Here is a 14,287-nt window from a genome sequence, read left to right as displayed (position 1 = left end):
CAAATGAGAAGAAACCAGAAAAGTAATTCTGGTAATGACAATACAGGGTTCTATAACACCCCCAAATAATCACACGAGCTCCCCAGCAGTGGATCCAAACCAAGAAGAAATCTCTGAATTGCCAGATAAAGAATTTAGAAGGCTGATTATTAAACTACTCAAGGAGATACCACAGAAAGGTGAAAAAGACCTTAGATAATTTTTTTAAAAAATACAGGATATGAATGAAACCTTTTCCATAGAAATAGGTATCATAAAGAAAAACCAATCACAACTTCTGGAAATGAAATACATGCTTAGTGAAATATAAAATGCAGTGGAAATTTTCAAAAATAGACTAGAACCACTAGAAGAAAGAATTTCAGAGCTCGAAGACAAGGCTTTCGAATTAACCCAATCAGAAAAAGACAAGGAAAAAGTAATCCAAAAAAATGAACAAAGCTTCCAATAAACTGAGGATTATGTTAAATGGTCAAATCTAAGAATAACTGGTGTTCCTGAGGAAGAAGAGAAATCTCAAAGTTTGGAAAACTCGTTTGAAGGAATAATTGAGAAAAAATTCCCTGGTCTTGCTAGAGATCTAAACATCCAACTAAAAGAAGCTCAAAGAACTTCTGGGAAATTCATCACAAAAAAGATCATCACCTAGACACACAGTCATCGGGTTATCTAAACTCAAGGTGAAGGAAAGAATCTTAAGAGCTGTGAGACAAAAGCATCAGGTAAACTATAAAGAAAAACCTATCAGACTAACAGCAAATTTCCTAGCAGAAACTTTACAGCCAGAAGGAATTGGGGTCCTATCTTTAACCTCCTTAAATAAAATAATTGTCAGCCAGTAATTTTGTTTCCAGCAAACCTAAACTTCATAAATAAAGGAGAGATAAAGTTGTTTTCAGACAAAAAAAAAAAAATGCTGAGAATTTGCCACTACCAAGCCAGCACTACAAGAACTGCTAAAAGCAGTTCTAAATCTTGAAAGAAAACCTCAAAATACACCAAAATACAACCAACTAAAAGCATAAATCTCACAAGGCCTATAAAACAATAATGCAATTTAAAAAAAAGGTATTCAGGCAACAACTAGCATGATAAATAGAACAGTACCTCACATCTCAATACTAACGCTGATAGTAAATGGCCTAAATGCTCCACTTAAAACATAAAGAATGGCAGAATGAATAAAAATCCACCAACCAAGTAATTGCTGAGACTCACTTAACACATAAGGACTCACATATACTTAAGGTAAAGGGGTAGAAAAAGATAGTCCATGCAGATGGACACCAAAAGTGAGCAGGAGTAGCTACTCTTATATCAGACAAAACACACTTTAAAATAACAACAGTTTAAAAAGACAAAGAGGGATATTATATAGTGATAAGAGGACTACCCCAACAGGAAAATATCACAGTCTTAAACACATATGTACCTAACACGGGAGCTCCAAAATTCATAAAACAATTCCTACTAGACCTAAGAAATGAGATAGACAGCAACACAATAATAGTAGGGTAGGGGACTTCAATACTACACTGACAGCACTAGACAGGTCATCAAGACAGAAAGTCAACAAAGAAACAATGGATTTAAACTACATCCTAGAACAAATGGACTTAGATATTTATAGAACTTATTACCCCAAAACTGCAGAATATACATTCTTTTCATCAGGACATGGAACATTCTCCAAGACAGACCACATGATAGGACACAAAACACTTCTGAATAAATTTAAGAAAATCAAAATCATATTAAGCATCTTTGCAGACCACTGTAGAATAAAACTGAAATCAACTCCAAAGGGAACCCTCAAAACTATACAAATACATGTAAATTAAATAATCTACTAATGAATGGTCTTTGGGCCAACAATGAAATCAAGATGGAAATTTAAAAAGTCTTTGACCTGAATAACAGTAACACAACTTATCAAAACCTCTGGGATACAGCAAAAGTAGTGCTAAGAGGAAAGTTCATGGTATTAAATGCCTACATCAAGAAGTGTGAAAGAGCCCAAATATTGACAATCAAATATCACACCTCTAGGAACTGGAGAAACAAGGTCAAACTAAACCTAAAGCTAGAAGAAAAGAAATAACAAAATCAGAGCAGGACCAAATAAAATTGAAACAAAAAAATACAAGAGATAAATAAAACAAGGATCTGTTTATTTGAAACGATTAAGAAAACTGATTGACCATTAGAGAGATTAAAGAAGAGAGAATATCCAAATCAGCTCACGTAGAAATGAAAAGGGAGATATTACAACTGATACCACAGAAATGCAAAAGATCATTGAAGGCTACTATGAACACCTTTGTGCACACAAACTAGAAAACCTAGCATAGATGGATACATTCCCGGAAATACACAATCCTCCTAGATTAAATAAGGAAGAAACAGAAACTGAACAGACCAATAGCGAAATCGAAACAGTAATTTAAAAATTGCCAACAAAAACAGATTCCAGGACCAGATGGATTCACAGCTAAACTGTATCAGACATTCAAAGAAGAATTGGTACCAATCCTACTGAAACTATTACAAAAAATAAAGAAAGAGGGAGTCCTCCCTAGATCATTCTATGAAGCCAGTACTACCCAAATACCAAAACCAGGAAAGGACATAACAAAAAAAAAGAAAACTACAGACCAATATCCCTGATGAAAATAGATGCAAAAATCCTCAACAAAATACTAGCTAACTGAATCCAAACAGCATATCAAAAAGATGAGCAAGTGGGTTTCATACCAGGGAGGCAGGGATGGTTTAACATACACAGGTCAATAAATGTGATACATCACATAAACGGAATTAAAACTAAAAATCATAAGATCATAAGATCACCTCAACAGAAGCAGAAAAAGCATTTGAAAAACTCCTGGCTCCCTTCATGATAAAAACCTTCTGCAAAATTGGCATAGAAGGGACAGATCTCAAGGTAATAAAAGCCATTTATGACAAACCCACAGCCAATACCATACTAAATGGGGAAAAATTGAAAGCATTCCAATGAGACCTGAAACAACACAAGGATAACCACTGTCACCACTTCTATTCAACATGATACTGGAAGTCCTAGCCAAAGAAATCAGACAAGAGAAAGAAATAAAGGGCACCCAAATCAGAAAAGAGGAAGTCAAACCACTGCTGTTCACCAATGATATGATAGTATACCTAGAAAAGTCTAAGAACTCATCCAAAAAGCTCCTAGATCTAACAAATAATTCAGTAAAGTCTCAGGTTACAAAATCAATGTACACAAATCAGTAGGACTGCTATACACCAACAATGATCAAGCTGAGAATCAAATCAATAATTCAATCCCTTTTACGACAGCTGCAAAACAGAAACAAAAAAATAAACAAACAAAAAAACCTCAGGAGGTGGAAGATCTCTACAAGAAAACTATAAAACACTACTGAAAGAAATTATAGATGACACAAACAAATGGAATCATATCCCAGGCTCATGGATGGGTACAATCAATATTGTGAAAATGACCATACTGCCAAAAGTGATCTATGGATTCAATACAATTCACATCAAAATATCATCATCATTCTCCACAGAACTAGAAGAAAACAATCCTTAAATTCATATGGAATCAAAAAAGAGCCCACATAGCTGAAGTAATACTAAGCAAAAAGAACAAATCTGAAGGCATCGTATTACCCAACTTCAAACTATACTACAAACTAGGCTACAGTTACCAAAACATGGTACTGGTATAAAAGTAGGCACGTAGACCAATGGAACACAGTAGAGAACCAAGAAATAAAGCCAAATACTTACAGCCAATTGATCTTAGGCAAAGCAAATAAAAACAGAGTGGGAAAAGCACACACACCCTGTTCAACAAATCATGTTGGAATAACTGGCAAGCCACATGTAGAAGAATTAAACTGGATCCTTATCTCTCACCTTATACAAAAATCAACTCAACATGGATCAAAGACTTAAATCTAAGACCTGAAACCATAAAAATTCCAGAAGATAACATCAGAAAAACTCTTCTAGACACTGGCTTAGGCAAAGAGTAGTTCATGACCAAGAACCCAAAAGCAAATTCAACAAAAACAAAAATAAATAGATGGGACCTAATTAAACTAAAAAGTTTCTACACAGCAAACAAAATAGCAGAGAAAACAGACAACCAACAGAGTGGGAGAAAATACTCACAAACTATGCATCTGACAAAGGACTAATATCCAGTATCTACAAGGAACTCAAACAAATCAAGAAAAGAAGAAATAATTTGCATCAAAAAGTAGGCGAAGGTCATGAATAGACAATTCTCAAAATATGCAAATGTCCAACAAACATATGAAAAAATGCTTAACATCACTAATTATCAGGGAAACGGAAATTAAAACCGCAATACGATACCATCTCACTCCTGCAAGAATGGCCATAATTAAAAATAAAAAAATAATAGATGTTGGTGTGGATGTGGTGAAAAGGGAACACTTTTACACTACACTGCTGGTGAGAATGTAAGCTAGTACAATCACTATGGAAAACAGTATGGAGATTCCTTAAAGAACTAAAAGTAGAACTACTATTTGATCCAGCAACCCCACTACTGGGTATTTACCCAAAGAAAAAAAGTCATTATATAAAAAAGTCACTTGCACATGCATGTTTACAGCAGCACAATTTACAATTGTAAAAATATGTAACCAACCCAAATGTCCATCAACCAATGAGTGGATCAAGAAAATGTGGTATGTATACAACATGGAATAGTACTCAGACATAAAAAGGAAGAAAATAATGGCATTTGCAGCAACCCAGATGAAGTTGGAGAACATTATTCCAAGTGAAGTAACTCAGGTATTGAAAACCAACTATCATGTTTTCACTAACAAGTGGGGGCTAAGCTATGAGGATGCAAAGGCATAAAAGTAAGATAATGCACTTTGGGGACTTGGGAATACTGGGAGGGGGTAAGGGACAAAATACTGCACATTGGAGACAGTGTAAACTGCTCAGGTGACAGGTGCACCAAAATCTCAGAAATCACCACTAAAGAACTCACCCATTTAACCTAAAACCACCTGTTCCTAAAAATCTATTAAAATTTTTTTTTAAATGGGCAAAATATCTGAACAGATACTTCATCAAAGATACACAGATGGCAAATAAGCATATGAAAAGATGCTTAACAGCATGTCATTGGAGAATTACAAATTAAAACAACAATGAGATACCACTGTATACCTACTAGCAGGGTGAAAATCTGAAACATTGACGACGGTAAATGCTGGGGAGAACATGGAGAAACGGGAAGTCTCATTCATTGCTAGTAGGAATGCAAAATGATACAGCCACTTAGAAGGGTAGCTTGACAGCACTATTCACAATAGCAAAGATATGGAATCAACCCAAATGTTCACCAATAACAGATTGGATTAAAAAAATTGGTACATATACACCATGGAATACTATGCAGCCATAAAAAGAAATGAGATCATGTCTTTTGCATGAACATGGATGGAGCTGTAGGCTATTATCCTTAGCAAGTAAACGCAGGAACAGAAAACCAAATACCACATGTTCTTACTTATAAGTGGGAGCTAAATGATGAGAACTTAAATGATGAGAACTTACAAACACAAAGAAGGAAACCACAGACACCTGAGGGTAATGGGTGGGAGCAAGGAGAGGAGCAGAAAAGACAACTACTGGGTAATGAGCTTAACAGCTGGGTGATGAAATAATCTGCACAACAAATGCCCATGATACGAGTTTACCTGTGTAACAAATCTTCACATGTACACCTGAACCTAAAATAGAAGTTGAAAAAAAAAGTAAATAAATAAATAAAAGTAAAAGGCTCATTCACCATGATCAGTAAGTTTTATCCCAGAGATGCAAGGATGGTTCAACATATCCAAATCAATAAACATGATACACCACATTAATAGAATGAAAGACAAAAACAACATGATCATTTCAATGAATGTGGAAAAAGCATTTGGCAAAATTCAACATCCTTTTGTGATAAAAACTCTCAACAAATTAATTATCGAAGATATGTACCTCAACATAATAAAAGCCATATATGATAAGGCCACAACTAATATCATACCCAATGGTGAAAAGCTAAAAGCTTTTCCTCTAAGATCAGGAACAAGTCTCTTGCCACTTTTATTTAACATAGCACTGGAAGTTCTAGTCAAAGCAATCAGGCAAGAGAAAGAAATGAAAGACATACAAATTGGAAAAGAAGAAGTAAAATTGTCTCTTCTCCCAGATTACATGATATTATACATAGATGATCTTAAATACGCCACCAAAAAACTGTTAGAACTAATAAATAAACTCAGGGTACTGCAGCATACAAAGTCAACATACAAAAAAGCAGTTACATTTCTATACACTATCGAAGATGATCTACCCAAAAAAGAAAGAAAGAAAGCAATCCCATTTAAAATAGCATCAGAAAGAATAAAACACTTAAGAATAAACTTAACCCAAGAGGTCAAAGAGCTGTATATTGAAAACTATCAAACCATAATGGAAAAAATTGAAGATACAAATGAATGGCAAGATATCCTATGTTCATGAATTGGAAGAATTAATGTTGTTAAAATATCCATACTACCCAAAGCAATCCACAGATTCAATTCTAGTGGCATTTTTCACAGACATAGAAAAAATAAACAATTGCAAAATTTGTATGGAATCACAAAAGACTCTGAATAGCCAAAGTAGGTGTACAACCAAAGCAAATGAAATCAGCAATTGCAAAGATATCTGCACTCCCATATTCACTGCAGTATTATTCACAACAGCCAAAACATGAAAACAACCTAAGTGTCTAATCGAAGTGTCTGCCAACAGATCAACGGATGAAGAAACTGTGGTATACATACACATACACACACACACACACACACACACACACACACAACGGGTTATCATTCAACCATAAAAAAAAGAAAGAAATCCTGTCATTTACAACAACATGGATAACCCTCAAGGGTATTATGCTGAGTAAAGTAAGTCAGACAGAGAAAGACAAACTCTGCCTGATTTTATTTGTACGTGGAATTTTGAGAAGTTGAACTCACTGAACTAGAGAATAGAATGCTGGTTCCCACAGGCAAAGGTAAAGGAAAGGCGAGAGGTTGGGAGGTTGGCCAAAGGGCACAAACTTTCAATGACAGGTAAGTTCAAGGGATATAATACACAGCATGGTGAAGTGATACATATAAACTAATTTGATTCTGGTAATCATTCCACAAAATATATGTATATCAAATCATCACACTGCACACCTTAAAATCAAACCACTTTATTTATCAGTTATACCTCAATAAACTGGGGAAAAAAAGAAAAAAAAATACATAAACCCAGAGGGTCTTATAGCTACCTATTCCCTGGGGACATCTTGAATTTACCATTCCCTAGAACGTCTTAATAGCTAAAATCATAAATTCAGCAAGTTTTTCTCTGAGTGCAACCTCCTATCATTACAGTTTCGATTTCCTTACTGATCTATTTCAGTTCTTACAGGTAAAGTTACCTACCTTAGAAGACTTTTAGTGAGAATTAAATGAAATAATGAGTATCAACAGCTTAGCGCAGTACCTGATACACAGTAAGTCCTCAATAAATCATAGACAAATTTTGATTTTAAGTATTCATTAAAAACAAATTATCTGCCAATACCCAAATTGTCCTCAAACTCACTCTCAACCTCTGGCATTAAATGAAACTTGGCTTTTATTTGACATTCCTCCCAATCCACTTAATTGAAGGCCAGACCCCCAGCAATTCCCCGATTCCAGAAGACCCGAGAGATCAGCACAGTCCTTGCTTCTCAAGCACCATGATCTCCACAAATCTTAGCCATTTCTAACACAGTTACCCTACTTTGCAATTATTAGAAATCGTTTCACCTTCAAGATCCTAAATGCTTGAAATTTCCCTCATTAAAATAGAATGCTCTTTCAACTCTCCTACTCTTTTTGAACTAGTTCTTCTTTCTCACTATGGCCATAAATCTTCTAGTACCCTAGTCCATCACTTCAATCTTCTTCTTTGTCTCCTTATCCACAGTGGATGACTATTTGGATAAATTCCCTAGATCTTCTATCATTCTCACTTTGACAACACTCAGCATTTGAGCAACCCCACTGTCTCCTCTTCCCCTCCTATGCTGTGAGCACTGCTGGAGAAAGTCACTACTAGAGCCAACATTAGCCAGGCCCTCACTTCTCAGCAATTATTAATATTTTATTCAATGTCTACTGATACTTTACTGAATTTCCTAAAGCACCTTTTCCAAGCCTATCCCATTCTTAAACTCCTAAAGGCATATTTTCCTCTCAGCAGATGACCTTCCACCCAGAAGATACAGACCTCCAATGTGAGCTCCCTCCTCTACCTCCTCCGTTCTTCAAAATCACTTGGTATCTTCACCTTCTATCTCGACCAACTCTGGCCTTTGAAGCAAAGTGTGTCTCCTCTTTGCAAGGTTAATCCCTCCACTTGTTCTCTTGATTTTACCACTTTCTTACAAAGTATGGTTAAGAGTCCAGGTTCAGGACTCATACCATGTGATTTCAGATCCAGCTCTACCACTTTACTCCTGTGTGACCTTGGAGTTACTTGACCTTTTTAAGCTTCTGTTTCCCTACCTGTAAAAAGTGATTAATATAAATTCCTACTCATAGGGCCAATGTGAAACATAAATGAGAGAATCCACATAAAGTGCTTAGCAAAATTCCTAGCACGTAGTCAATATTCAATAACACAATAGCTGTAAATACTAATATCTTTCCCTCTAGATACCTCCTGGTACATTTTCCCTTGTCTCCAAAGTAGCTCAAGTCTTCTGTCTCCTGTTTTGTTTTTAGTTTTTTTTTTTTTAATTAAAAGACACCTTTTCTGGAATTTGCTACCCTCATTCCAAGATTTTGTTCCTTCTTTTCACCACCAAACTTCTCTAAAGAGTAATGTATAACTCCTTTCCAGAGGAAGCAAGGAGGAGTGGAAAGACTTTGGAGATAAATATACTGTTTGAACCTAGTTCTTCCACTTAGTGGTTGTATGACCTGGAGCAAGCAGTTTTTCTAAGCCTCCGTTTTTCCATCTGTAAAATGGATATATTACCCATTTCTTAGGGTCATCAAGAGGATTAAACTAAAATAATATATGTAAATCATCTGGCCAAAGTGGGTGCTAAATGAATGCCAGTTCTCCATCCCTTATTCTTTTCTTAACCCCATACAATCTTGGTTATTCCTCTACCACTCTATTTATCTCTTTAGCTCACTTCAGCTCTTATTAGCATGGTTTTGAATAATCTGACTTCTCTAAACCTTAATTTTCATGTGTAAAATGGTAATAATACCCACCACATAAAGTTGTCTTGAGAATTAGTGAATTAACACATGTAACGTGTTTTAGCATAGTGCCTGGCCTGGAGTAAGCACTTAATAAATGATAACAGCAGCAACTTATTAATGGTGAAATCAAAGGACTGTTCAACTCTCTTCTTCTCAATGAAAACACACTATTCTGGTTTGCTTTTTGCCACTGACCATTCCTTCTGTCTCTGCACCTTCTCCAGGAAGCCTCTTTTTACTCTCTTCAAACCAAGTGTGAGCTCTCTCCTTTTGAGCGTCAGAGCACTTTGTACTTCTCTTGAGGTAAGAAACTCCCCTTACTCTGAATCACAGTCATTTGTGTTATATGTGTTATATCTCCACCACTTAATCTCTTCTGTCCTCATTGCCTGGCACTTTATTCATGTAGAACATGTTGACTACCTAATATACACCAGACCTGTGCTAGGTACTACGGATACAAAGGTTAATATAATTACTGTCTTCAAGGAGCTTATAGTTTAGGTAGCTAGAACAGACAAGTAAGTAGTCCATATGTGCAGTGGAATAAATGCTTGGTTAAGAGTGTGCCCAGAGTCCTCTGGGAGCACAAACAAGAGTTATTTAAAATAGACTGGCGAGGACCGGGTGCGGTGACTCACGCCTGTAATCCCAGTACTTTGGGAGGCCCGGGGCGGGGTGGGGGGGGGAATCACGAGGTCAGGAGTTCGAGACCAGCGTGACCAACATGGTGAAACCCCGTCTCTACTAAAAAATAAAAATAAAAAAAATTAGCCGGGCATGGTTGGCATGCGCCTGTAGTCCCAGCTACTCAGGAGACTGAGGCAGGAGAATCGCCTGAACCCGGGAGGTGGAGGTTGCAGTGAGCTGAGATCGCGCCACTGCACTCAAGCCTGGGAGACATAGAGAGACTCCGTCTCAAAAATAAAAAATAAAAAATAAAATAAAATAAAATAGACTGGGGAGATCAAGGACACTATTAAACAAGGCATTTTTGTGTTTTGCATATGGGGAGGCTGTACACAAATAGCTGCTGAATGAATGAATGAACTATAAATACAACTAGATAAGCATGGGAAAAGGCACTTTAGGCCCAGAGAAAGAGCACGTAAAAAAGCATGGCGGGGTCAAGCAAGTAGCTCAGTATCGACAGGAGGAGGGTTCCTGAGTGACAAGAGATGAGGCTGGAAAGTCTAGGTAAAATCAGATGTTCTAGACATAAGAGTATGGCCTGACCCCAGAGGGGAGATGATGACATGCCCATAAATTTTTTTAAATGCGGGGGGAGGCAAAAATCAAATTTGCATTTTGGTAGATGTACTCTGGCAACACAGAGGAAAACAGATTACATGAGAGCCAGGCTTGAGGTGGCAAGTTCAGGTAGGAGGTTGTTCAAATAACTCAGATGAAGTATGAGAGCCAGAACTGTAGACGCTGCCGACTTAAAACTTCAGCGGAACTGAATTATTCATACTGTATCTCCTGCAAGCCTAACAGAATATTTTACAATTAAAACCCGCTACGTAAATATCTGTAGACTACCATTATTAAACACTACTTAGGGAACTGCAGCAAGCTGCCAGCTGAGTCACTCACTGTACACGGATTCCCAAGTAAAGGCACCTTTCCCAAGCGTAAAACTCGAAAGGAACAGGTTATTCGAGCACAGAAAGCAACAACACTATGTGTAAACCAGCGCACTGCTGAAAGACTATGGGACCTCTCTATCCTGGTCAGTTTCACCCCAAATGTTTCAACAAAGTCCTTCCATAGGGTCATGAGGCCTTGCCCTGTGCGCCGAGACAAATGCCAAGTTTATATATATATTTTTCTCTTTATTGCAGCTGAAGACCGAAACGTCTACTGCGGCTCGTCGCCTGGCCAGCCATTTTCACCCAGCCGTTTCCCAGTTTTGTACTGTGCCACTGTGTAAATCGACAACCACAGGGGATTGAGGGAGCAGCGTCCCAGGCTGATAAAACCCTAATGGGGAAAGGCAGGTGTCTTGAGGCTTCAAACGATAAAGATTGCAATTATCTCAAAACCCACCTCCACCCTGCCCCTTGTTTCAGGGCTCCTTCAGAAGTTAGTAGGATCCCTTTTACAGTTACCGGGATGCTATCGGCACCCACAGAAATTAAGCAAGTTCGTTTTCGCTTACCCTGATGGCCGCCATGTCTACAACCCTTTCGGCCAAGGTTTTCAGACGGAGAGCAGAGAGGGACAAATCAGTTCGACTAGGCTTCCCTTACGACAGCCCCACCCCGTTACGCCCCTTGCCTGCCAGTTACCGCCTTTTCTCCGCCCTCCTCCAGCTGCCTTGGCAACTGCTGCGGTTTCGGTCAGCTGTCTTCTGGAGAAACTGTTCACCCCTGTGGTTGACCCTCCCGGTCCCAGATAAAGCCTTCCAGAACATTATCAATAGTCCAGTTGGGAGTTATTTTCCTGGGTGCGGAACTTTTAATTATTTTGTTTCGGGCATATGTGATATGTCCAGATAAGGACTTAATACCCAAATGTAGCTGCTTTAATAATTAATTATATAGTAAGAAAAACAACTTATTACCTCTGCGAAACATGGGTAAGTTCATTCATTCTAAAACTAAGTCACGGAGAGCTTACTCTGTGCCGGGCAGTTGTTCCGGGCATAGACAAAATATGGTGGCTTCCTCACAGAGCTTATGATTACAGGAGTAAAAGAGACAAATGAGGCCGGCGCGGTGGCTCACGCCTGTAATCCCGGCACTTTGGGAGGCCGAGACGGGCGGATCAGGAGGTCAGGAGATCGAGACCATCCTGGCTAACACGGTGAAACTCCGTCTCTACTAAAAGTACAAAAAAAATTAGCCAGGCGTAGTAGCGGGCGCCTGCAGTCCCAGCTACTCGGGAGGCTGAGGCAGGAGACTGGCGTGAACCCGGGAGGCGGAGCTTGCAGTAAGCCGAGATCGCGCCACTGCACTCCAGCCTGGGCGACAGAGCGAGACTCCGTCTCAAAAAAATAAATAAATAAATAAAAATAAATAATAAATTTTAAAAAAGAGACAAATGCTATGAAGGAAAATAAAACAGTATGGGAATGAGGTGGGAGTTTACTGGTTTATATCAATGAGAGAAAGACTCTGATAAGCTCATTTGATAAAAGTCCTGGAGGAATTTAGAGAAGAGGGTTGCATACGGAAGGAACAGCAATGAAAAAGTCCAGTGAGGCTGGAGCAATAATTTCAGAGGTAGCGAAGTAACACAGTGTAGGGGCTTTCGTGCCGCCAAAATAAATTTGGATTTTATGCTGAATAAGATGGGAAATCATTGGAGGATTTTGAGCAAAGGTGTGATGTCATCTAATTTACATTTTTAAAGGATGATTTTGGTGCTATCAGGAGAATATACTAAGGGTATATTGCAATATTCACAACAGGAGCAAGGTCTGCTGTAGGCCTCCCTGAAGGATTCTGAGGAAAGAAGATGCTCATAATATGCCCATTAACAGTCCCAATATTAATTCATGTATTCATTCATTCAATCAACAAATATTTATTAAGTGCGAACTATATACTAGGCATTAGTTGATACCTATCACATTTCATACCCAAAACAGATCCTTTTTAACAGAACTGTCCTGTAAATGACAAAATTATTTTAAGAAATAATGATGAAATGAAACTAATAATACTGGCTACAAAAGAAACATTGAGTGACTATTTTCTTTTATTGAACTTAATATAAACATATACATACATATATATGCCAATATAAAAATAAAATGCAAAATAAATAGTACAGAACCAAAAAAGGAAAAAAATGGATCAAGGTGTTTTAATTGCATTAATGTATTTTTCAAAGGAAAAATACTTATATCTACATAGTGGTCTGCCACAGGAATGAATAATAATATTACAGTTTCTGTTTTTGAGCCTTAACCTCTGTGTATTTATCAATAATTTCATCCAAATTTAACATTTCTGCATATTAAATAAATGGTATACCTAGATTTGTCAAACTAACTTTGTTCATAACTGATTGATGCACACTTTTTATTGATTTTAATATCAGTCAGGTTTATTTCACAATAATCAACAGGCAAATAAGAAAAGTCTTAAAATTGTGAATAAGCTTAGAATAAATTTATAACAATCTTATTTCCCAAAAATTTCAGGAATTTCAATAACACCCATGTTTTGTTGTTGTAGTTGTTGTTGTTGCTTCTTTTCCAACTTTAACTTTTATTTTGGGTTTGGGTACATGTGCCGGTTTGTTATACAGGAAAATTGCATGTCAAGTGGGTTTGACATACAGATTATTTCCTCACCCAGGTAATAAGCATAGCACTTGATAGGTAGTTTTTCAATCCTCACATTCCTTCCACCTTCCACCGTCAAGTAGGCCCCAGTGTCTATTGTTTCCATCTTTATGTCTATGCATACTCACCATTTAGTTCCCACTTATAAGTCAGAACCTGCAGTATTTGGTTTTCTGTTCCTGCACTAGTTCACTGAGGATAATGGCTTCCAGCTCCACCCATGGTGCTGCCAAGGATATGATCTTATTCTTTTTTATGTTTTTGATGGCTGCATAGTATTCCATGGTATATATGTATCACATTTTCTTTATCCAGTCTACTGTTGATGGGCATTTAGGTTGAGTCAATGTCTTTGCTAGTGAGAATAGTGCTGTAATGAACAGACCCATGCATGTGTCTTTATAGTAGAATGACTTATATTCCTTTGGGTATATACCCAATAATGGACTCCCTGTTTAATAAATGGTGCTGGGAAAACTGGCGAGCCATAGGCAGAAGACTGAAACTGGACCCCTTCCTTATGCTATAATAAAAAATTAACTCAAGATAGATTAAAGACTTAAATGTAAAACTCAAAACTATAAAAACCCTGAAAGACAACCTAGGCAATGCCATTCTGGACACA

General features: G+C 37.4%; 1 protein-coding gene across 5 annotated transcripts in view; it reads right to left on the bottom strand.

Annotated features, from left to right (window-relative positions):
* Nucleotides 1-11,646, bottom strand: part of APOOL (apolipoprotein O like) — an 89,217-nt gene extending 77,571 nt beyond the window's left edge. For 2 of the 5 annotated variants that reach the window (XM_063601584.1, XM_003824436.6), the window contains exon 1: nucleotides 11,527-11,646. In XM_063601584.1, coding sequence (XP_063457654.1) covers nucleotides 11,527-11,541 — 15 coding nt within the window. In that variant the 5' untranslated portion in view covers nucleotides 11,542-11,646. Of the gene's footprint in view, nucleotides 1-5,759; nucleotides 6,066-11,526 lie in introns of those variants that run through there. The other 3 variants (XM_063601585.1, XM_063601583.1, XM_014343493.5) reach the window with 3 other exon arrangements.
* Between the last annotated feature and the right edge of the window lie 2,641 nt (nucleotides 11,647-14,287).

This window comes from Pan paniscus, chromosome X (genome assembly GCF_029289425.2).
Source record: "Pan paniscus chromosome X, NHGRI_mPanPan1-v2.0_pri, whole genome shotgun sequence".
NCBI classification, from domain to species: domain Eukaryota; kingdom Metazoa; phylum Chordata; class Mammalia; order Primates; family Hominidae; genus Pan; species Pan paniscus.
Note: the sequence above shows the minus strand (reverse complement) of the source record. Positions and strands in the feature narration are given on the sequence as shown.